The following is a 23,422-nucleotide window of genomic DNA, read 5'->3' as shown; positions in this document are numbered from 1 at the left end:
TTCCTAGGGAATGACATTGTTTCCTTATCTGTCCAAACAGCCTGAGAAAGAGGACTGTTGTTTCTAAGTTTCTAATGAAGGTAGAGCTCCACCGTCCGCCACGGCCACAGCTTCTCTGCCGATAAATAAGGGCAAAGCATTTTCCCTCTTTATCTCCAACATGGATGCTTTTCAGGGGATTTTAAAATTCGTCCTTAACCAGAAAACTGTTATTGGCTACAGCTTCATGGCTCTGCTGACCGTGGGAAGTGAGCGTCTCTTTTCACTCGTGGCGTTTAAGTGCCCCTGCAGCACTGAGAATGTGGTCTACGGGCTGGTTTTCCTTTTTGCTCCTGCCTGGGTGTTACTGATCCTGGGATTCTTTGTGAACAACAGGTCATGGAGACTCTTCACAGGCTGCTGCGTGAATCCCAGGAAAATCCTCCCCAGAGGCCACAGCTGCCGCTTCTTCTATGTCTTTGGCCAGATCACTCTGAGTTCATTGGTGGCTCCAATGATGTGGCTGTCTGTGGCTTTGCTCAATGGGACTTTTTATGAATGTGCCATGAGTGGGACAAAAAGTTCAAGCCTCCTGAGGCTGATTTGCGAGGGCAAGCCCAAAGAATGCTGGGAAGAACTTTACAAAGTATCATGTGGCAAAACCAGCATGACACCCACAGACAATGAAGAACTGAAACTGTCCCTGCAAGCCCAGTCTCAGGTAAAGGACAAACACTCCTGTTTTCTCCCAGCTTGCAATATTCTCTCTGTTCTCCTTTCAGCCAGGGCTGAGTCTGAATCCTGCTAGGACATTTGATACAAAATGGAAATTGGAACATGATGCAGTGTTAAGACAATCTCAGCAGAAGCTTCTTAGAGGTTGGGTGGCTCCGTGAAATTTCTGATTGAAGTGTCTTTTCCATTTCTGAAAAGAAAATGTCCTCTGGGTTATGTGTAGGTAAATATTTAAGTGCTTTAAAACAATCTGTCGGGGTTGATTTTATAAATAATGCATAACACTAACTCATAATGGAGTGTTAAGGGCAGAGCTGTAATTAAAAATTACTGTCTTGTATCAATGATTTATTTTCAAACTGATTTCTCAGAAAAAGGAAAAAAACACACACATAGCATTCATCTTTTAAAATATAGCTGAATCAAACGAGCTAATACTTTGCAAGTTGCATGTAATATAATTAATATAGAAATTCCCTTAAATGATTTTTGGCAACTGCTATCTCTCTATATAAATAATGTCAAGATTCAGAAGAGTTTCCCATATAAAGTAGGATTTGGCAATCTTTAAATGGCCTTCAGTGAAAAGTGATCATATTCTCTAGGGAGGTTACGTCCTATGCTCTTTGTGCTGTACAGGTAAAGAAGTTCTTACATTACTTTAGAAGCTCAGGATTTGGGGCATTGCTTTAACAGAAGGAAATCATAGCTTTACCTAACTGACGTAAGGAAGTAGCCTGTCATCCTTCCAGGTGCATGAGCACAAATCCAGATGTGAAGCCTTGCCCTGGCCTGAGGAAAAGCCTGAATTCCTTCTTGAGAGTAGTAGGAATTGCATTCCTCAAACCAAAACAAGGAATTAGAGTAGATAAACAGATCCACAATTGGTCAGGAATGTTATTTGTTTCAGAATAAATGCACTGAAAATAGTACAATTTTACTTTTTCAACAAGGACTTGTCTTTACAGCAGCACGTTAAGAAAAATTCTGTTTTTAAAATCATATATTCCAAAGCTGGTTGGCAGTATAGTCATATACTTTTCATAAACCTATAGGCCTAAAAATACCCCAAAGTCTTTTCTTTAATGCATAAAGCGCACCCTAGATAAAAACATGCCAGGCTCCCAGATGTCTTCCTTCTTTTGTTGAAGGAAGGTATTAATTACAAATGTTATGACACAATGAGTGATTTTTGATTCATGTCCCCAGGCACCAGGCTCCATTCATTTAGTGCCAGATCCAAACACTCATCACTGTGTTAGTTTTTCTTCTCTAAACACAAACATAAGGAAATCACGCACACACTGTCATAGCTTAGCCTAGGCACACTGACCTGTTTACTTTTCAGCAGAATGAGAAGGACCTGGGGCTGATTCCTAGGGGAGAATGCATGAGGGATGTGACCAAGAAGAGCTGTATCAACAGCAGGTGCTCACCACAATGGTTTACACAGGCCAGAGCAACAAACAGTCCAGACTAATAGTTGGGTATGTGGGAGGGGGTGGAAAAAGAGTCCCATCCATGGGTGGGGCAGATAACAAGAAATCCAGCTGGGTGGCACTCTATTTTTAAGGAAGGCAGAGAGCAGCAGTGGAAAGAACTCGGCCTTGGAGTTGACTAGTCTTGGGTTTGAGTCTTGACTCGATCACTTAGCAGCTATGTGACCTAGAGCTAATGGTTTGACCTCTCTGAGCCCCAATTTTCTCTAGTTGGGGGTAATAACACCTACCTTAGAGGGTTGCTGGAAGGTATAGAGATAATGGACATAAATGGGCATAAAACTGCTGGTACACAGTTTAAGTGTTCTAAATTCATGAGGAAACTGCCAGGGTTTAAGGGAAGAGACTCAGGCAGAATGGGACACTATTGAGGGTTGGGGTGGGAGCACCCACAGTGTCTAGTTACACTCTGGGTACTATGAATTGGGGAAGAACAAAAGAGGGCTCAGTGCTCAGCACTCAGGTGAGAGCAAGGTGATACCAAGGTCATGCAATGGGAGGAGGGGGAGTCTGAAGCTGATCAAATAGCTTAGAACTCAAGCAGAATTGACTCAGATAATGGTGAGATGGCCTAGTGGCCCACAGGAGGCCCGGCTGTGGGGAAGGAGGAAGGGAGAGGATGAAGAACAAAGGAAGCCAACCACAAATGATTTCAGGCAAATGTAAGGACTTTCACATGATGGAAGCTGTGCCTCATTCATTGACAGAAAGATACCATGAGTTCAGTAATGCTTTCATGTACACACATATGTACATTTGAAAAATTGCTGCAAAAAAAATAGCTGCGTGTGATAATAACTTACTGAATGCACGTGGAGGTCTACATCATCTCATTTTAATGCCCCAAATCACCCTCTGAACTTAGGTAACCCCCATTTTACAATTGAGGAAACTGAGGCACAGAGCATACCCATAGTAAGGGAAAAGTTCAGATGTAAACCCAACTAGTGCCAATCCAGAGTTGGCATTCATGTGGAGTTTGAGATCTTTACACTGACTCTCTGGTCTGAGCCAGAGTGTGGGTACCACTGGTTTAAAGCAGTGGAGCTAATTTGTGGTTCTGTTGCTGTCTGAATGGGTCTGTTTGCAGATTTTTTTTGTTTCTATTTTCAAATAGGCCCATTTGCTGAGAAATTCTAAGAGTCATTTCACTGAAATGTCAAGAGAAACTTTGAAAAGAATTCTGTTAGTTGTCCAAATATGAAATTAATTCCAATTGTGAAAAATATAATTAGAACAACAACAAAAAATTTCTAAGATAAGTTATACAGACTTCTGTTTTTAATAGTCAGGAAAAAAACACCCAACTGAACCAGTTCATATTCAGAGAAAATTTTGTTTTTTCTGATTATCAAGATTCAGAACCAATAATCCTGAAGGTTTGGAATGACTGCCATTTTTTTCTTGGCTTTTATGCAGCCTTTCAATTCTTATAGTTTCAGTTTCCTTATTGTGTTACGTCTGTCTCGCTTTATCATAGATAATGAGTAATATTTCTCTTAGAGAGGGCTGCTGTCCCTGCAAACAATAGAACATGGGAAAAATCAGTCACTAGCCACGTATATGCGTTTATCAATGCCTGAAAACACCTGCCTAAGGAATTGCTCGTTTGCTCAAATGATCACATTTACCCATGCACAGAAGTCTTTCCTCTAATAGTTAATACTACTTGGGGTTTTGATTTATCTGATTCTTGGATAACCTATATATATTTATTTTTTCTAATTTGCTTGCCTTCTGGTTATTTCTTTGCATACAAGCAATGATGGATAGGATGGAGAATAATTAGGCAAACTCAAACTTTATTTTGACTGTTAGAAAAGTGTTGTCAAAAAATTAAGATGGAGAAGTTCAAGTAAAATATGGCAATCACTGTTGTAGTAATTTAGCCATACACTTCCCAATAATATCACCTCAGCTCCCTGAGAAGTGGCTTTGCTTTGACATGTCCTCAATATTTCTTTCTTTCTAAGATTCTAGGATGGTGCCTGATTTGTTCAGCATCTTTTTTCTCTCTGCTCACCATTTGTTATGCTCGCTGCCGATCTAAAGTTAGCTACCTTCAGCTGAGTTTTTGGAAGATGTATACACAAAAGGAGAAGGAGCAGTTGGAAAATACATTTCTGGACTATGCCAACAAGCTGAGTGAGAGAAATCTGAAATGCTTTTTTGAAAACAAAAGGCCAGATGTCTTCCCCATGCCTACTTTTGCTGCCTGGGAGGCTGCTTCAGAGCTACATTCTTTCGACCAAAGCCAGCAACACTACAGCACCCTCCACAGGGTGGTGGAAGATGGTCTGGAACTTAGCCCTGAGGACGAAGAGACCACAATGGTTCTCATGGATACTGCCCACAATGTGTAGCTCATCTGCCATCACTGACTCACGGTGTCCAGGGATACACTCATTCTGACATCTTCCTACTGAATCCACAGCAACCTGGGTATCTCTTTTTTCTTGCATTTAGTGTTCCTTTATAAGACAATAACACAAAGGGAAGCAGCTTTGCTGCATTCAGGTGCAGACAGTGTCAAGATGTGCTCAAACTGATGCCGTGTGACTGGTCAAGGATGGCAACAAAGGTGCACTTGCATTGGTTGAGGGGTTGGGCTCAGTGTCTTCAAATTCTAAAATGTCATGATTCCACAGCAAGACTCGTGCAAGAAGGTCTGCCACTCTATGTACATGTTGATCATGGCATCTGGGGGCTGACGTGGTGACTTGGGCGTGAGCCAGATACTTCACAGTCGGCTCTATACACAGTGAGATCTGCAGTGTAGTCAGCAGAAAACCTTGTCCTGTAAACCTATCCTCCTGCCTTGCAAGGATATATGAAATTCTACCACCTGAAATTCATTTCCTTAGACTCTGAAGACATCAGTTCTCAAAAATAATACATTGGAAGGATATAATGCCTAAAATTCAGAACTTTTCACATGTTTTTAATGTTCAATGAACGTATATCCCTGCAGGCAGGGCTGTATTATGACTTTTATGGGCTCTAGGCACTTTTGCCTTCTTGGACCCCTTTCTACATTAAGAAATACACACATACATATATATCCATGACTGTATACTATAAAGACGAATATATTAATATTATGTATTAAGCCATTGTTTTCAATCCCACGTTCATTTATTTTCTTCTGATTTTAAAAGAAACTAAAAACACGATGGGCCTTAGGGACAGTGCCTATTGTGCTGATGGGTGAGTTGGCTCTGACTAGAGGTCTGGGAAACTGTCCAAAGCAGTGCTGGTGTACAGTCGTTTTGCAGTTCTATGTTTATCAGAAATAATGCAAATTTTGTGTTCTAGTATACATATATGATATATATGTGTATATACATACATATATACATATATATTTAATTCCCCTTAAATCTCTGTCTTCTAGTGATGTTATTTGAGAACATAAAAATGCTATTATTGCTTTACACATCTCAATTTTATACCTCTCAACTTTACTGATTCTAATTTTATTCTTTGTAGAGCTTTTCAGAATTAGAAAACAACCATTTTGCAACCCCTAATGACGTAATGGATCCAGACAGTAAATAATGAATTCTAAACTAGGTGAAACCATGATGGGGTAAGGACCATGCAACTTGAAACCATTCATCTAAACATCCCTAAAAATGGGACAACTGGATATTATGTGCCTGCCAATGTGATGCAAAGCAAGAGTAAATACACAGTACCATCTGTGAAATATTCTTTTCAAAATATTAAACCTGAATCTAATCTAGTAATTAGATTTTACTAATTTACAGGAAATATGAGCAAAAGAAAATAAGTGAATTAGCAATATGAGAAAGGAACCAAGTAAAGGTAGAATATGAGGTAGAACAATTAAGTTCGTGAACTCATCCTAGAAAAAGTGCTACATACCTCATTGCTGAATATCACTATGGTCACCTTTGAAGTACTCCCCTTGAGAAGCTATGCACCGACACCAGGGCCTAGTCCACCCTTCAAAGCAATTTTGGAACTCTTCCTGGAATGGCCATCAAAGTTGTTGTCGTATTACCCTTGATGTCCTGAATGTCATCAAAATGTCTTCCTTTCAGTATTTCCTTTGTCTTTGGGTAAAGAAAGAAGTCATTGGGGGCCAGATCAGGTGAGTGGGGAGGGAGTTCCAATACAGTTATTTGTTTACTGGCTAAAAATTCCCTCACAGACAGTGCCGTGTGAGCTGGTGCATTGTCGTGATGCAAGAGCCACGAATTGTTGGCGAAAATTTCAGGTTGTCTAACTTTTTCACGCAGCCTTTTCAGCACTTCCAAATAGTAAACTTGGTTAACTGTTTGTCTAGTTGGTACAAATTAAAAATGAATAATCCCTCTGATATCAAAAAATGCTTAGCAACATCGTTGTAATAATTTCACGAATTTAATTGTCATGCTTCGTATACTACATTCTATTTCACATATGATCCAGTTTTCCACAATGGCATAAAAAAAAGGAGAATAAAAGAGACAGAAGAGACATAATAACCAGAAGCAACCTGTGTACCTTATTGGCATCCTGTTTCAAACAATGAGCTGTATGAAACAAGACAAATTTGAAGTATTTAAGAAAATATGAATGACTATTAAATGGGTATGAGACGATTTTAGGGAATTATTTCTTTGGTTATATATGATAATAGCATGATGGTGTGTATTTTCTAAAAAGTATTGATCGGTTACAGATGCATATTGAAATATTTATATGTGAATTACCATGTCTAGAATTATCTTTAAAATAATTTCAGCACAAAAAAGGGGAGCTAAAAGATGAAATGAGAGTGGCAAATATTGGTACTTACTAAAGCTGAATAGTAGGTACATGGGATTTGTTACATATTCTCTTTACATTTGTGTATGTTTGAAAAATTTCATAATACTTATGGAATAAAACAAATTATATACTTGCCTCGGTTATTTTGCTGAAGTTTGTCAGTCAACTCCCACATGCCTGGAGATTATCCTCTAGTATCATTCTCAGTAAAGGTTCTCTGGAATAGTAGTCCCTTAATTCTTACATATTCAAATTGTTGGCCTATTTTATACTTGACGGGCAGCTTAGCTGTTTCACACTTTCTCTACTTGAGTATATTTTAAGTGTTACTCTATTGTCTTTTGTCATTGAATGTTGCTAAGGGAAAATCCAACGACATCAGGATTTATTACTAACATGATGTTTTTGTCTATATTCTCACAGCATTCTTTATTTTTATTTTTAAATTGAAAACATTTTATTTTGTTTCAAAAACATGGAATTGGGAATCATTCCCATCCCTCCACCCTCGCATACACACCTTTTTTTTGTTGTTCTATACGGTTTTCAAGAAACCTTACAGTTTTGGATTTAGAACTAAACCACTACTATGTTCCTATTGGAATTTCATTAATTTAGTAATAATTTTAAAACACTTCGTTAATTTTGTAGTAACTCTTGTTTCACCTCTTTCTACCCTTTTTTTTCCTTTTGGCCTCCCATGCAACCAGAACAGAATCCAGACTTGACTTTTTGACATTTGCAGCTTCTCACCTGTGAGGTAAATAACAAGGAGCAGTGGATCTGTATATGCACCTTTTATGTGGCAGCTTCAAGCATGAAAATTGTTCCTCTTTATGTGGTTGCTGCATTGATTGTCATCACATATTCAACCCAATCCCATCATCGCTCAAAGTTCCCAAGGGAGCCTAGACTTCCTTGAGGAGCTGACAAAGGAAGGATCTGGCTCCAGCTATAATCATTTCTAGCAGTGGCTTCTGACTAAGGCTTAGTGAAGCCCAGAATGTGTACTGAGACACGGTGAGATTTTAGGAGAGGCCAAAGAGCAAGCTGAGCTGCTGAGGCTGGAGCCTGAGCACGGAGGGTAACCCCAGAAGGAGCCTACATTACTGGAAGGCAAGGCAAATGCCAGTGGCTTTGAATTTATTCTTTTTTGAGTAGGATTTTGATCAAAGAGAATTAGGTTAGTTTAATCCTTCTGGGGAGTTAGAACATACTTATTACAAGTATAAAATGTTATATTTGAGTCTGGAAGGAAACCTGCTTTTAGGCAGCTTCAAATAATATTTTTAATGTTCAGTTGTTTTTTAAAATTGAGTTATACAGGAAGAACAGTTGTCTAGCTATAAGACAGATCATATTCTAAATTTTGCTCTTCCACTAAGGAGGAGAGGCAGAATTGATGTTTATGACAACCTACTATGTACTGTATACTTTACATATGGTTTATTTAAAATTCACAAGTATACTGAGAAGGAGACATTACTGTTTCTATTTTTATGAATAGTACTAAAGTCCAAAAACATTAAGGTTAAGCCACAGGTGAGAGATGGAGCCTAAATTTGGACTTGAATTTATGTGAGTCTTAACTTCCACTGCATAAAATGTTGCATCATGGTGGTGTACCTCAAATACTCATTTAGCCATCAAAAGCGTTTTTCCTCATTGTTTTAAATCAGAGTGTTAGATTGGTATATCTCCGAGTTTCTTTCAACTCTGTTATCCTGAATCTGACAGTCAGTAGCACATGAGTTACCAATCAACTGGCTTCTTGGTGTATTCCTGGGAATGGATGTCGATCTCCAAGTTTCCTGGCCTGGCTTTTGTCTGGCCCCTGGCCTCTTTCCCATCCTGCATAGCTTTTCCACCTTGGGTTTCTAGACATTTGGGGTAGTTGTGCTCAAACTATGCTTCTAGTTCACTATATCTATTAGGTCAACTTCTTACTTTATTTCCTTTGATCAAAATGACCATTGATAAAGAATTTTCAGCAATAGGAAGTTCATAAAAGATTTAGAATAGTCCCCAAACTTACATTTTTAGATCGTTGAGAGCATATATTTCTGTCTGGATGACTAGCTATCTTTTTATAATTTCAGATGTCCTGACCCTATAGCCACACCAATGCCAGAGAAAAATCTTTAAAAGTTTTAAATTGTAATGAAAACTGAGATTAAAATGGGCAAAATGAATTAATTAATTCACCTAATAATATTCCCTGGATCATCTCAAGGAATAGGATAAAGTAAGAAAAGTCTTAACTCAGGTGATATTGAATAATTTTGCTAAAGAACAATACTTCAAAATATATGCATCCTTGGGAAGAGTACATAACCTATAAAGTGGTTACTAATTACATCGCAACAAAATTTTATTCCTAGATTAAACATAAAGGAATGTCCTTCTGCAATAATAATGGTTGCTGACAGAATCAACAGAACAAGATGATTTCTCCCAGGGGTTTTGTTGGTGTTTGTGTCAGGGAAGAAACATGAGGGATAGTAATCAGTGTGTATAAAAGGCTTGCTTCCTTAAACAATTGGCTAACTACAAGTGGATCTTGCTCACACTGTCTATGAAGTAAAGCAGTTGTAGAAACATACAGTTACAAACTAGTGTTTGATCAATAGAATGTCTTGGAAGACACAACTTCACTCCCTACCTCCTGCCCCAGAGGTAAGCTAGTCTTGTTTCAATCAAGACTCCTTTATTATATCTCTCTAGATTTTTCCATTTTTTTTCAATGACATTTTATTTTACTTGAAACACTTAAAAGAGATAAAATGGGAGGTAACTCTGGAAGAATCCAGACAGGGTCTGGAGGAGTGGCAGCCTTCACATGACACCTTGCCTCTACATCAATCACCCTAGAGTGCCAAGGACACAGTTTTCAAAACCCTTGCTCTAAAACAGTGGATGCCCATTAAGATCACTTGGAGAGTATTTTAAAAGTTCTTATATTGAACCCTATTTTCAGATAACAGTATTTAATTGGTTAAAAGTACGATCTGGGCATCAAGATTTTTATTTTAGGACGGCTCTAGGTGACTCAATGGAACAATAAGAATTAATAACCGTTACCCTGGAGAAATCACAGAGAAGTCAGGGCAAGTCTGGACGAAACCACACGTCTGACATGAACTAAGAATGACGCCAAGCAAGGATGACCCAGAGTTTGGATGGCCTTTCCTGATGGTTCTCTGAATTCTTAGGCCCAGATAGTTCTTGCTTTAGCCTTTGGGATTTTGTTTACCAAAGTATTCCCTCAATAGTTTTCATCTCCTGGTAAGGAATTTCATTTTAAAAAATTATATTAATGAAATACTCCCAAAGCTATTGATATTTTCAATCTGTGAGTTAGAAAGGGGCTATATAGTAAGCCTGACAAGCTCAGGGGGCCACATGGCCAGACTCACAAGCTCAGTGACCGTAGGATGGTTTAATTATAAATTTTTAACTGGGCAGATCATGGCAGGTAGTCACATCCCAGGCCTACAGCTTCCTTAGCAAAGGTCAACCTTGACCTTCAGTGGGCTCTACAACATTCTCATGCATCTAGGACAACATACCTTTGACATGTCAGAGTAATTTTCTTTTCCTGTCCCTTGAAGACACAACTGCAGGCACCAGAGCATAAGACCAGAGCATGAGGCCACAGAACCCTTCCCTGTTATCTTGTTCCCTGGATACCACCTCTATGTACTGTAAATCTTAATTAATTATCCTCTACCCACCAATGTAAAAGAAGTATGTATTTCTCCATTTTCCTTTTAATCCTGTGTTAGAGATTTTCCCACTTTGCTTTCTCCTATCTCCTTAATCTATCACCAGTGGATTCTATGCACCTTCCATAAGTTTTCTCCTTTGATTCTAATGTGTAAAATAAGCTGCAAAACTGCCATTTTCTGGAGCATGTTCTCAATCTGTTGAGATTTTGTTTCTGGGCATGTCCTCAAATTTTGGCTTAAATAAACTCTTATAAGTCTTTTCTATAGGCTGGACGTTCTTTTTTCAACAAATCTAGACACTTAGATTTGTTTTGTAAGTCAGTCTCTCATAAGTTTCATCCAAATAAGTTAAGAAATAGAAACAAAACCAAGAATATCCAATGGAAAATTAGGGTACACTAGATTTTGTACAAATTTTCTCTATCTACTTCTTTTTTTAAAAAAAATAGATTTATTGAGATAACATTGGTTAAGAGCAATTATTTAAATTTACACCAGATTTTCATGTGTTGAGATATCTGGAGGATTGAAAACTTTCCCCTGGAACATCTTTGGTAATAGCACCAAGAAGATAAGATGTCTAATGTAATGTCAGATGTCCTATAAGTCCTGATCACAAACAGAAGTGAAAGGTGAACATTCAAGAGTAAGGGGAAATGACTTGTAGAATTAACTGAGACTTGAACCTTAAGAGATATGTGTCTGGGGCTAGAGGAAAAATAATGTTACGTAAATGTAGTCACAATAAAAGTTTGAGGGTAATTTTCCTGCAAGTGACTTGCCTTCATAGTGGAACTCTGCCGTAAGTAATTGATGTGATCTGTTGGGTTAGACCCAATCAGTCTGCAAAATCCATAGACCTTGTGCTATGCGTACACACTTTTCCACAAAAGAAAACTTCCTACGCTTTTCTTCTTTCACCCCACCCAGAGGTACAAAGGGGAATAGTTCAAGAGTGTGGGTGTTTATGTAAGGCAGTTCTTGCCCACTCAGAGGGGAGAATTAAGACTAAGGATTATGTTTGTTTAAACAAGTTTCTTATTTTTAATAATTCGTCTGCCATATTTCTGGCCCAAATGGTGAGTTCTCAGAATATGTTATGAATTGCTTTTGCTGGGAATAGTCATCATTTTTTAAATATTGAGAATTGTATAACTATAAAATATTTTTCTTTCTTTTTACTTTTTCCACTCTCTTATTCCCTCCTTAAAAAAAAAAAAAGTGCTACTAAGTAGGAAACTGGCCTGACATTCAGCTCACTGTGATGCCAGCCTTCTCTGGAATGCTGTGTGGTGTGCTGTGACTTCCACGGAATTCAATCTCTGCTTATCAAGGGCTCCCATTTATTTTAATATCATGTGTTGGAAAAAGTGGAAAAATCATCAGTAAGCTCCTACCACTAACTTGAGGGTTAACCTTTGAAAATAGTGATTAATAGCAAAGAAGAATGTTCTATTTTAGGCTTAATCTGATTAGCTTCCATTGTTCAGTTGAGGGATTAAAGGAAGCAGTCATTCCAGGAAGATGTTGAGAATCAGGCAAGTATGGTGCTTTAACCCTTGCGTCCACTCCTGCCTCCTCTGCGCTGAGAACTGCTCTCTGTGACCTGGTCCACTCTGTTGATTGTCAACCTGCATTTAAAGGTCTTCTGAGACCCTGCTGAGTCTTTCACTTGCACCTTTTCAGTTCCTTGCAGGACTCACATGGTAAGGAATGTCTGGCTCCCAAATGCAACGTAAACTCTGAGGACTCTTCCATTTTAGTACCTCAGTTTCCCACTTTAATTTTTTGGGTGGGAGTGGGAGGCACATACAATAATGGCTAAATTCTCAAGCATTTATTTACAAATTATTCTCGTATGTATACAACAGTGGCAAGATACCTAAGTATTTTAGGATTGGGGGATCTCTGTAACTAGCAGTCACAACTGGGGGCTGTCTGATGTATGTGAAATAAGTGGTGGCCACCTTGGACCCTCTCCCCACTTCTCACCCTGCACTGTAGGGGCTTCCTGGCAGATGATCTTTGATAAAGCATTGAGTTGTCTGAGATGGAGTAGATTTGAGCCAAATGGAAGTTGCCATTCTTTAGTATCTGTGGGGGGAGCACAGAGCCTCCTCTCTACGTCCCAGAAGGCAGAAGGTGGAACCAGGGCACATTATCATCTGGTGATGCTGTCAGCTAGGCATGGCAGTGACATGCTCCCAGCCCTAATGATGTGAAGGCAGCATGAACGCATGACCTTTTGAGAGGATTATCAGCAAAAACCAGTCCTCCACGTCAGCGAGAGATGTTAATACAGGGCAAGGATTGCCTAGGGATCGAAAGGTTTCAGGTCTCCCCTTTTTTTTTTTTTTTTTTTCATTGAGGCTTCATTTCTTAGTCTATCCCTTAAAATGAGTTGGGTATAAGAGGGTGGGGTGTGTGGGGGAGTGTGCTTGGAAGGAAGATTCATTTAAACAACGGGGCGGGGGAGTGGGGGAGAGAGCCTCCTGTTTTGTGCAGACTTATGCTGTCAACATAATTCAAGTGTTGCATTGTACTGGGTGCATTACATTTAGGCTTATACCCAGAACCGTGAAATATGGTGATCTTTTTTTTTTAGAGAAAGTATTTCTTTCTAAAATGTATGTTGTTTGGAAAATAAAAGAAGCCAAATATAATCAGAAAAAAAGAAAGGAAGGAAAACAAACTATTGAAACATAAGGAACAAAGCTGTTTATTTTGTTTTGAAAAGAAAAGTCCTGATGTCTCGGGCTTGAATGGCTGGTTCAAGTTCATTTCACCTGGGCAGGTTTCCTACTCATGTAAAAAATCAGGTAGCATTCTTCGAAAAAACACAGAATGCCAAGAAAAAGGACTCAAAAAGATTTAGAAAAAAAGAAACAAAAGCATAAGCCCCATAGGATTAGAGAACCAGAGCAAACTTTTCTGATTGGTTCTTTTCTGAGAAAATCAAAAGAAAACCTAATACTATCTATTATAGTCCAACATCATTTCTCCTAGGAGAATTTGGCTATCTCCCTTCTACCAAAGTGTCTCTCTGAGTTTACTGTTCTGAGAAATGTTTGTTCTACTCTTGCTAACGGTTCAGAATATTTACTTTCAACTAACAGTGTGGTTTCCCTTGAAATGCTTCCTGAGGAAAACATTTCATTTTATCTTTTGAAATATTTGCTTACTTGATTATTATCTGCAAAATGCATAGCACAGACAATTCTTTCTACTTCAGTGCTTTATAGTTAGCATGTGAAAGGGAGCCTGCTACACTATTCTATCCAGGAGTTCTAGCCTCTGAAACAAAGGAAAACAAACACCAGCATCAGTCAGTAAGATGAATAACGTGAGGAGGGGACTCAGGTAAAATAACACTCATAAATTACTGTTACTAATTTTCCAGACAGAAAAAACAAATTCTGTGACAATTACTTTGCCCTGCTTTGGAAAATCTCAGAATGTTTTTCATACCCAAACCGCCCTCCTGAGTAGTGTACTATGATGGTCAAGTACTGTGTCTCATTATCCTGCTGTTGTGGCCACAGTTAATGGACTAAGATGGGGATTTGAGAGCACAGTCGGTCCATAGTTTGGCTACTGGCCTAGCATGAAAACTCTACCCAATAGAGGGCTACTGATTGACTGGACAGGTTTTAGATAGAGACTCTCTTTTTGGAACTTTAAATATGAGACACACAAAAAAAGCCACAGTTTGGGTGATTACACAGAAAACAAAAGATACCCAGAAAAAAGAGAATAATCACAAGCCATAAGGCAAGAACTGAGAGGCAGCAGAAGCACTGACGTAGAGATAAGAAAAAGAATAGAAAGCTATTAGTAAGTAGCTGCAAGAACAAAATAAGCAGAGAATAGTTGAGTCACCAAAATGGTGGAGGACTGAAGTAGGGAACCACATATGTCTGTCTGCTCCTGAGATGACAAGATGGACTGAAGGATTTTTCCAATTTCTGTTTTTCCATGAGGCCTTAGCTCTTGTGTCCTAGTATATCCTTATGATCAACCTCTACAACCTGGCATACCCCAAAGGCTAGCAACCTAAAGGAGTCTACCTAACACAATTTGCCTCCATGATGAATATTAGGATGCATTTCAAATATTTCCATAATAATGGAAATGATTTATTTAAATGATTAATTTATCTCTAATTATCTAGTCTTAATAAAACTTTTATTGTAACTGTTTGGAAACCATGAAATATATGTTTGTGTAACTAATATTTTTTTAGATCTTAGACGAGAGAGAGGCATAATTGCATTTTCTATTTACCCTTATAATAAACTGGGAGAAATATATTCAAGTTTAGGGAAATGTAATATCTAATGATTTGATTACCTATTTAATGCTTGCATTTTGTAATCACAATTGACCTCAGTGTAGCAAGAATGAGTCTCTTTCTTTTCCTGAAACTTTCTACAATCATATAAATAATGGAAAAACAAAAGATTTCAATAAAATTAGCAAGATGAGTTAGTTCACTATTATTTAATAAGAATCAGCTATCTTCCTGTCCAGGATTCTATTGCAGTTCAAATCTTGTTACTGAGGATTTATTATTGTGAGCAACCAGACACTTTTGGATTCTCAATATAGTAAATGTTGCTTGAAATAAGGGAACTTGTGCAAGTGTTGGGAGGGGAAGAGGCAAGAGTCTTTCATTTGGAAACAAACGTGGACTACTGCCCTCTTCTGGAAAGAATAGGAAGAGCAACAGTATGTTGATGTGTGGTAAGTAAGATCTATTATTTTCTGAATTCACTTCAACAATATGTAACAAATGTCTACAATGTTCTGGTTTGCCATGGCACAGTGGGTCAAACCCTAAGAATACCTAGAATTTTCCCTCCCTTTGAAAAGCTTACAGACATAATGGGGAAGTGAAATTTCCCAGAAATAAAAGATAACTTCACTGGATAATACAATAAAGTATCAAATGAAACAAAGTGAATGTGTATTACCATAACCTGAGAAAACTGTTATTCTCATTCTTTGTAAAAAACGTTTGCTCTATTTAGGTGGGGAATAGAAATATATACAAAAGAAGCTGGTCACAAGTAAATTCTTGGAAGATCAACAGGCACAAAACAATGAAATTGTATGTCACAGACTGATTAAAACATTAAACTAAAATTCAGACTTATGTTGCTCTATTTCATAATAGAGATATTCTAAGTAAGGTTAATCAAGAATTCCCTTACCTTTCCAAGCTTGTTCTGTCATGTTCTTTTATTCATCTTGACACTGTAATTCCTATCTCCTACAACACGAACTAAGTTTCACATTAAGATCTATGAACATTTCAGAAAGTGAACCCGGTCAATTTAAAGCCTATAGCACCATTACACAGACTGTAAGACTAAGCCCCAAGCGCTCAATACATTTTTCACTGGTGGTAGTTTAAGTGCCAATCTGCCATTGTGTCTTGCACCTCACTTCCTTGGAATCCCAAGGAAGACAGCACAAGATATTGGCCAGCCAGCCATATTCTGGAGTTCTTGGCCATAATGTCATTTAATAGCACTTCCAACAGTAATAAAATAGAGATAATCGATTCAATAGTCATGGGAAAGAGAGAACATAGATTTGGCTATAAAGACATTAGTAGAAAAAGAGGCAGTGACTGTATTTTAAAGAATTTCAGTGTTTAACAGAAAGCCTATTTCAGAAGAAAAGTTTGCACATTGAAAATTGTGTTCTTCAGTCTATTTCGCATCTTCAGTTGCAGGAAGTTGACACCATCCTGGTAAGAAAAGAATTTGGCTCCTTTGTCACATCTTCCTTATGACAGCCAGCTAGAGATACAAGTAGAGGTGAGATTTGTTCCAGTGTGGGCAAGCAATTTGGGTAGAGTCAAGCATGAGGCCACCAAAGTTAAAAAAAAAAAAAAAGAAAGAAAAGGAAAAAAGGCCATAAAAATGTTAGCAACAATTATAATGACTCAGGCCTTTGGTGCTTGTTGTTAGATTATTGCTTCTCATCTCCAAACCCACTCTTCATTATCTTGCTTGTAATGCTGGAGGTAGATCTTGCAAACATTTCTCCTTTGCCAGCAAGAGGTTCTGCAGAAGGAGAGCAAGAGGAAGGGACTTCTTTTCCTAGCTGTAGTGTATATTTTCTTGATTTGCTCATGCTGGAAATGACTGGTCGTGCATGGGATAACCAGTGGCACTCATTCTCCAGCTTGCTAGTTCTAGACAATGGTTCCCTCACTGGGGGCCACCTCAGCCCACTTATATTCCAGTGAGGGGGGTGTGTTCTTATTAGTTCTGATCCATAATTCCCTGCTCATTAGTCTTAGTCTGGGAACCCAAAGACTTTGTCTACCTTCCATGGTCTAAAAGTACACCTTCTCCAAAGACATTTGAACCCTAGCCTTGGGAAGAGGGCCCCCTTCAAAATGTGTTCCTTCTTTGGGAAGTCTCTCTCAGCACTAGGGTATTCTTTAGCATGTTTTTTCTTTCCTAGTAGTTAATTGCCTATATATAGTTGATAATTTTATTACGTGGTTTCTGTCTCCTGACTGGACCCTCACTTGGAAAAATTCCAAGGCAGGCACATCCTTCTGAAAATGTCTAACAAAGTCGGATTTGAATGTAGTCAGTGCTTCTGAGTACAAATCTGTGTGGAGATTGCAATTCCATGGCCATGGACCTGCCACCACTCTAAAGTGACTCAGGAGTTTTAAGCTTCAAGGTATTTGAATACCTTGTATAGATTCAGCCATAGCAATTTTGTGTATTTAGATCAGAAGCAGGATAAAAAATATATATATATGACCAGTATGATTTGGTGGAATTCTGTGAAGATTAAGCTCTAATCTTAAATGGACCCCTTTATTGAAATAAAAATGATGCATCGAGTAAAAAAAAAAAATCTCTCTTCCATTTAGACTCCTCTCTGGATTATATTTCTAAATATTTTGCCCTAGAATTTATGCTTACAACACCCACAATTTAGATTTCCTTCCCTGCTTTAGGCATCTTTATTTATATTGCCTCTTCTGAACATTTCCTTTCAATTATTTCATTGATTTTATATCACTCACCAAAAAATCATTGCTCACATTATTTAAAGTAAAATTTTAATTTATACTATTAAAAGGAAAAGATCTCATTTTGCTTTTCAGAATTTCCAACAAGTACACTATATTGGGTTCCAATTTTTTGAACTAAAGATCAGAATTTCAAGTTTTAAAAGTGCTTATTTAGTTAGTTATTTATGTATTCATTTATTATTAGTTTCAGGTATACAAAGCAACATAATAGTTAGACATTTAAGCCTCTCATAAAGTGATAACCCACCCCCGCAAGCTACTACCCTTTAGACAACTTACATAGCTACTACAATACCATTGACTGTCTTCCCTGTGTTGTACTCCACATCACGTGACTATATATACCTATATATTTAGTTATAGTTGACATTCAGTATTATTCTACTTCAGCTTCGGGTTTATAGCACATGTGACACAGTCTATTACATTTTTGATTATATTCCCCATACTGCATTAGCTATCAATTTATATTTCTTAATGCCTTCACTTTTTCCACCCTGCCCCCAACCCCATTCCCCCCTATCACCCTGATAGATCTAGTACCTATCCGGCACCATACCTAGTTATCACAATATTATTGCCTATATTCCTTATGCTATACCCTACATCCCCATGACTACTGTGTAACAATCAATTTGTACTTCTTAATCCTTTCCCCTTTCACCCATCATTAACCCCCCTCCCGTCTTAAAGAAGTCCCTCTAGGATTCTTTGTAATACTAGTTTGGTGGTGATGAACTCCTTCAGCTTTTTCTTATCTGAGAAGCTCCTTATCTGTCCTTCAATTCTAAATGACAGCTTTGCTGGGCAGATCTTGGTTGTATTAATATGTCATTGCTTTTCATCACTTGGGATATTTCCTGCCACTCCCTTCTTGCCTGCGAAGTTTCTGTTGAGAAATCAGTTGCCAGACCTTTGGTCACTCCCTTGTAGGTAACTGCTTTTCTCCTGCTGCTTTTAAGATTGTCTGTTTGTCTTTAATCATTGGCATTTTAAGTATGATGTGTTAGTGTTGGCCTCTTTGCGTTTGTCTTATTTGGGACTTGGGTTTGTATGCCTATTTCCTTTACCAGGTTAGGAAGTTTTTTTTCATTATTTCTTCAAATAGGTTTTCAATTCCTTGCTCTCGCTCTTCTCCTTCTGGTACTTGTATGCCTATTTCCTTTACCAGGTTAGGAAGGTTTTTTTTTATTATTTATTCAAATAGGTTTTCAATTCCTTGCTCTCTCTCTTCTCCTTCTGGTACTCCTATAATGTGAATGTTGGTACACTTGATATTGTCCCAGAGGCCCCTTAAACTCTCCTTAATTTTTTGGATTCTTTTTTCTTTTTGCTGTTCCAGTTGGGTGTTTTCTGCTACCTCATGTTCTACATCGCTGGTTGGATCCTCTGCTTCAAATAATCCACTGTTGATTCCCTGTAATATAGCCTTCATTTCCGTTATTGTATCCTTTATTTCTGACTGGTTCTTTTTCATGGTTTCCATCTCCATTTTTATGCTTCCTATCTGTCTCTTGAAGTTCTCCCAGAGATCAGTGAGCATCCTTATAAACAGTGTTTGGAACTATGCATGTGATAGATTGCTTATCTTCATTTCGCTTAGCTCTTCTTCTGAAGCTTTGTTCTGTTCTTTTATTTGGGACATGTTTCTTTGTCTCCCCATTTTGGCTGTCTCCCTGTATTTGTTTCTATGTATTACATAGGGCTGCTATGTATTCCAGTCTTGGTAGAGTGGCCTTATGTAGTAGGTGTGCTATGGGGTTAAGTGAAGCAGTCTTTCTGTTCACCTGAACCGTGCACTCCAGGTGTGTCCCTTGTGTGGGTTGTGTGTGCCCTCCTCTTGTAGTTGAGCCTTGGTTGATAATAGCACATCAGTGGGAGGGACTGACCCTTGGGCTCACTGGTTGTGAAGACTGGCCTTGACTTCAGTGGAAGAGTTGTTGTGGAGGGGCTGATCTTACAGAACAGGATCTGCCTCAGCAGGACTCTGGTGCCTGCCTGTTCTGCCCCTTGGGTGTGTTGTACTTGGAGGCAGCTGGATAATGCTCTGGCTAGTTTTGAAGCTGGCCACTGGAGGCGTCAGCTGCAGGACCACCTTGGAAGGGAACTACTGTACGTCAAGTTCAGCCACAACCTGTGTGTGCCCCAGCTGGGCCAGCCAGCACAAGCCACAAAGAAATCCGCAGATGTCTGCCACCTGTGCTGTGCTTGGAAGCTCCTTAAGAGGCCAAGCCATGAACCAAGGCCAGCTGCCACTAATGCCGGCTTAGGGCTGCTCAGCCAGATGCTGCTTGTCTGGGTTCGGTGAACCTTTGAGAGACCCTAGGAAAGTCTGCAGCTTGAGCCAAGGCAGGTGGTCGGGGCGGTGTCTTAAATCACCAGGGTGTGGCAAATGAACAGCTGAGACTCAGATATGGTGGCCACCTGTGTCAGGAACTGAGGAATGGGGAGGGCTCAACAAAGAAATAATGGCTTCCACCAGCTCTCCTGTCCAGGAGAAAGCCTCCTCTCCAGCCCCCATCCCAAGCCAGACAACTCAGTTCCCCACCATATGTCCCTGCCGCTTCTCCTGCTGCTGTCCCAGCGCTGGAGCTCAGAGTGAGTGATTCCTTTGGAGAGTAAGTCCACACGCAGTCCCTTTAAGAGGAGCGCCTGTGAGGGCAGCTGTACTCAGTCTCTCAGTCCTAACCTCCACTGGTTTTCACAACCAGTAATTATGGAGACTTCTCTCCCCAGCACTGGAACCCTGGGCTGGGCTACGGCTGGGACCTCTCGCTCCTCTGGGGGGTGGGGTGGACCCCCACAGATGGAATATCCCTCCCTACCTTTAATGGTCACGCATGGGTGTGGGACCAGCCCGTTCTGCGTCTCTGCTCTTCCTACTATCCACCTGGAGGTGACTTCTGCTCATTCTTAGTTGAAAGGCTTCAGTTCAACTTGATTTTAGGTGATTCTTGATAATGGTTGTTTTCGTAGATTAGTTGTAATTTTGATATGGTTGTGAGAGAAGGTAAACACAGCGTTTACCTACTGCGTCATCTTGGTTGTCTCTCGTCAAAAGTATTTTTATGTTTTTAGTATGTTTTATATCACGTTTTTCTCTATTGCAAAATTTCATCCTACTGTGACAATACCAGTGGTGTGATGTTTATATTGAGAAAATGTTAAATTCCCTCTATACCTCTCAGAACAACTATCATAATAACATTGTCCTGACAATAAAAAGCTTTCCCGGCTTTGATGAACAGAGTTTGTGCTAGGCCAAGCACTCATTAACTCTGCAAGTAACTAGAAGGTATGGATGCTCTGAGGGAGGCTTTGGAAGCTACACCCAGGCCACTCAGCTATTTATAATTATAATTCTGTGTCCAGATTTTAGCTAGAGAAAGCAATACCCGAAAATCAGAAGGACTGTAGCTGCAAGGTGTCATCTGACAAATATGGAAACTGAGGTTCAGCCAGGCTAAATGACTTGCTCGGGGTCACACAGTGGGAAGGTGGTTCAGCATGATGAGGACTCCTATCTTTTAATCTCTACTATATTGGATTTGGTTAGACTATTGCTCAGAATCTGATGATGATCAGAGCTCCTTGTGTTTAAATTACTTTTAAAAGGCAACATTATATTTCTTGTCAAGCCTGACATTTATGATCACCTTAATTTAAATGATTAAGTTTATCTTTAATTAGCATCTCCTAATAATAAAAATTTATCATAAATATGTTTGGAAACCATGAAATACGTTTTTTTGTGTAACTAAAAATGTGTTTTTTAGACCTTAGACCAGAGAGAGGTATGATTGTATATTCTACTTGCTCTTATAATAAACAGAGATTTATGCCTGTTAAGTTACAGTTAAACTGTCTATTTTTTTGTTATTACAACTAAAATTAGCTAAGGTGACTCTACTGCAAATTCCACATTTCCATTTTTCTCAAAATAGTAATCATAATAGGAGATCTTCAAAGGTGTATTTTTAAGGAAACAATGATTTTTTTTTTTTTTGAAAAAAAGCACTGGAATTAGGTCAGAAAGAAATAAATTCTAATCTGGCTTTTCTTACTATTTGTACATGGTGATGTCTTCTAAGTTGTAATTATATCATGGGTAAAATGGGACTAATAATAGATGTTCTCTTTACTTCACAAGCCTATTGTGAAAAATAGATAATAGGTGGGAATTACTTTTACCTTTTCTTCAGAAAAACCCTATGTTACTAAAATTTTTCAATATCACATTATAACAGAATTTTTATAAATTATATGTCTTATTTAAAATTTGTTGTACTTCGAGACCTGTCATCTCCTTTTTATACAAAATATAAATAAGACTGACAAGATTTTTTTGATCAATGATTTGGCCTGTCATGTGATTTCTTTTCATACCACTAGATGGCGTAATTTGAGATCTAAAGCCTGTCAAAATTGTCAGAAGCTTAGTGATACAGTCACTAAGTCCCTTTGGAAAAGTCCAAGTGAGGAAAACAAGAGAGAGGGGGATGTTATTAGTATCTGGAGTTACATAATGGTCCTTTCTCAGAGGCAGAGGAGTATAGAGTAGAGCACAAGTTCAGGAGACCTGTTCCTACGTGTAGTCTTTCATTAACTAGTTCTTAAGAGTACTCACTTCACTCATCTGCACATAGGTTTCTTCATCTAGTCAATTCTCTTCAAATGTATTCTTCCCTCTCTTTCCTTCTTGGAATCAGGAGAGAGGCAATGAGTTCTGGAAGCCATGGTAAATAGATGCTAAGTATGGAGAAGGATGATGGTGGTGTTTGGTATAAGTATATGGTCTGAGAGGGCAGCCAAACAAAAGTCACAACCATTAGTTCTATTCTTGACCCTGCTATGCTCCATGGGCAGCATGTAACCATGGTAAACTTCCTCTGACCTTGCCCACTTCTCTATAAAACGGACTGTAATATTTGACACCTGCTTCCTCTGAGGAGAGTTTACAAAGATTAATGAGATAATGCTGGCAAAGGCCAAACCTTTTAATAAAAGGTACTAATTATAAGCAAAGCATCAGTGGGTGAGTACATAACTAAAGTCTGATCCTTCGTCTCTGTTAAAATGCTCCTCAATTGGGTGACATCATTCCCACACGTAAAAGAACATTTTGCTGGAGAAGTAAAAATGATTAAGAGAGAGGAAACCAGGCCGTTGAAGGAAAATATAAAGACCAGGAGATATCCCTTCTGCACAAAATAAGGGTGAGGGTGACAACATATTCTCTTCATTGATAAAAAGGAATCTTGCATCCATCTTGAGATGATTTTTGTGTATAGTGTAAAATAAGGATTCAATTCCATTTTGTATGTGGATATCCAGTTTTCCCAGACCATTTGTTAAAGAGATTATCCTTTCCCCATTGCCATACTCAATGAATAAAAATTGAAAGCTTTTCCTCTAAGATCTAGAACAATGTAAGGATGCCTGCTCTTACCACTTCTACTGAACATAATACTGGAAGTCTAGCTGGAGCAATTAGCCAAGAAAAAAAAAAGGAATCAATATTGGAAAGAAAGATGTAAAATTATATCTTTTTGAAGATCATATGATCTTACAGGTAGAAAACCCTAAAGACTCTACACACGCACACACACAAAAGTGTTGTAACTAAGAAATGA

General features: G+C 38.6%; 2 protein-coding genes across 2 annotated transcripts in view; one reads left to right on the top strand and one right to left on the bottom strand.

Moving 5' to 3' along the window:
* Positions 1-23,422, bottom strand: part of TRAPPC3L (trafficking protein particle complex subunit 3L) — a gene marked incomplete at its 3' end in the record, with an annotated part of 36,810 nt that overhangs the window by 5,457 nt on the left and 7,931 nt on the right. The window lies entirely within an intron of this gene.
* On the top strand, positions 31-7,127 carry CALHM5 (calcium homeostasis modulator family member 5). The gene is made up of 2 exons (XM_081037943.1): positions 31-700; positions 4,187-7,127. Exons 1-2 carry the CDS (start codon positions 161-163, stop codon positions 4,574-4,576), a joined length of 930 nt encoding a protein of 309 aa, XP_080894069.1. The 5' UTR covers positions 31-160; the 3' UTR covers positions 4,577-7,127.

Source organism: Rhinolophus hipposideros, assembly GCF_964194185.1.
Source record: "Rhinolophus hipposideros genome assembly, chromosome: 3".
Classification (NCBI taxonomy): domain Eukaryota; kingdom Metazoa; phylum Chordata; class Mammalia; order Chiroptera; family Rhinolophidae; genus Rhinolophus; species Rhinolophus hipposideros.
Note: the sequence above shows the minus strand (reverse complement) of the source record. Positions and strands in the feature narration are given on the sequence as shown.

Bases quoted from the DNA above. Each gene is read 5' to 3' on its own strand.
- CALHM5 (XM_081037943.1), top strand. From the start codon at position 161: ATGGATGCTTTTCAGGGGATTTTAAAATTCGTCCTTAACCAGAAAACT. The intron at 701-4,186 runs GTAAAGGACAAA...TTTCTTTCTAAG, and splicing joins CCCTGCAAGCCCAGTCTCAG to ATTCTAGGATGGTGCCTGAT.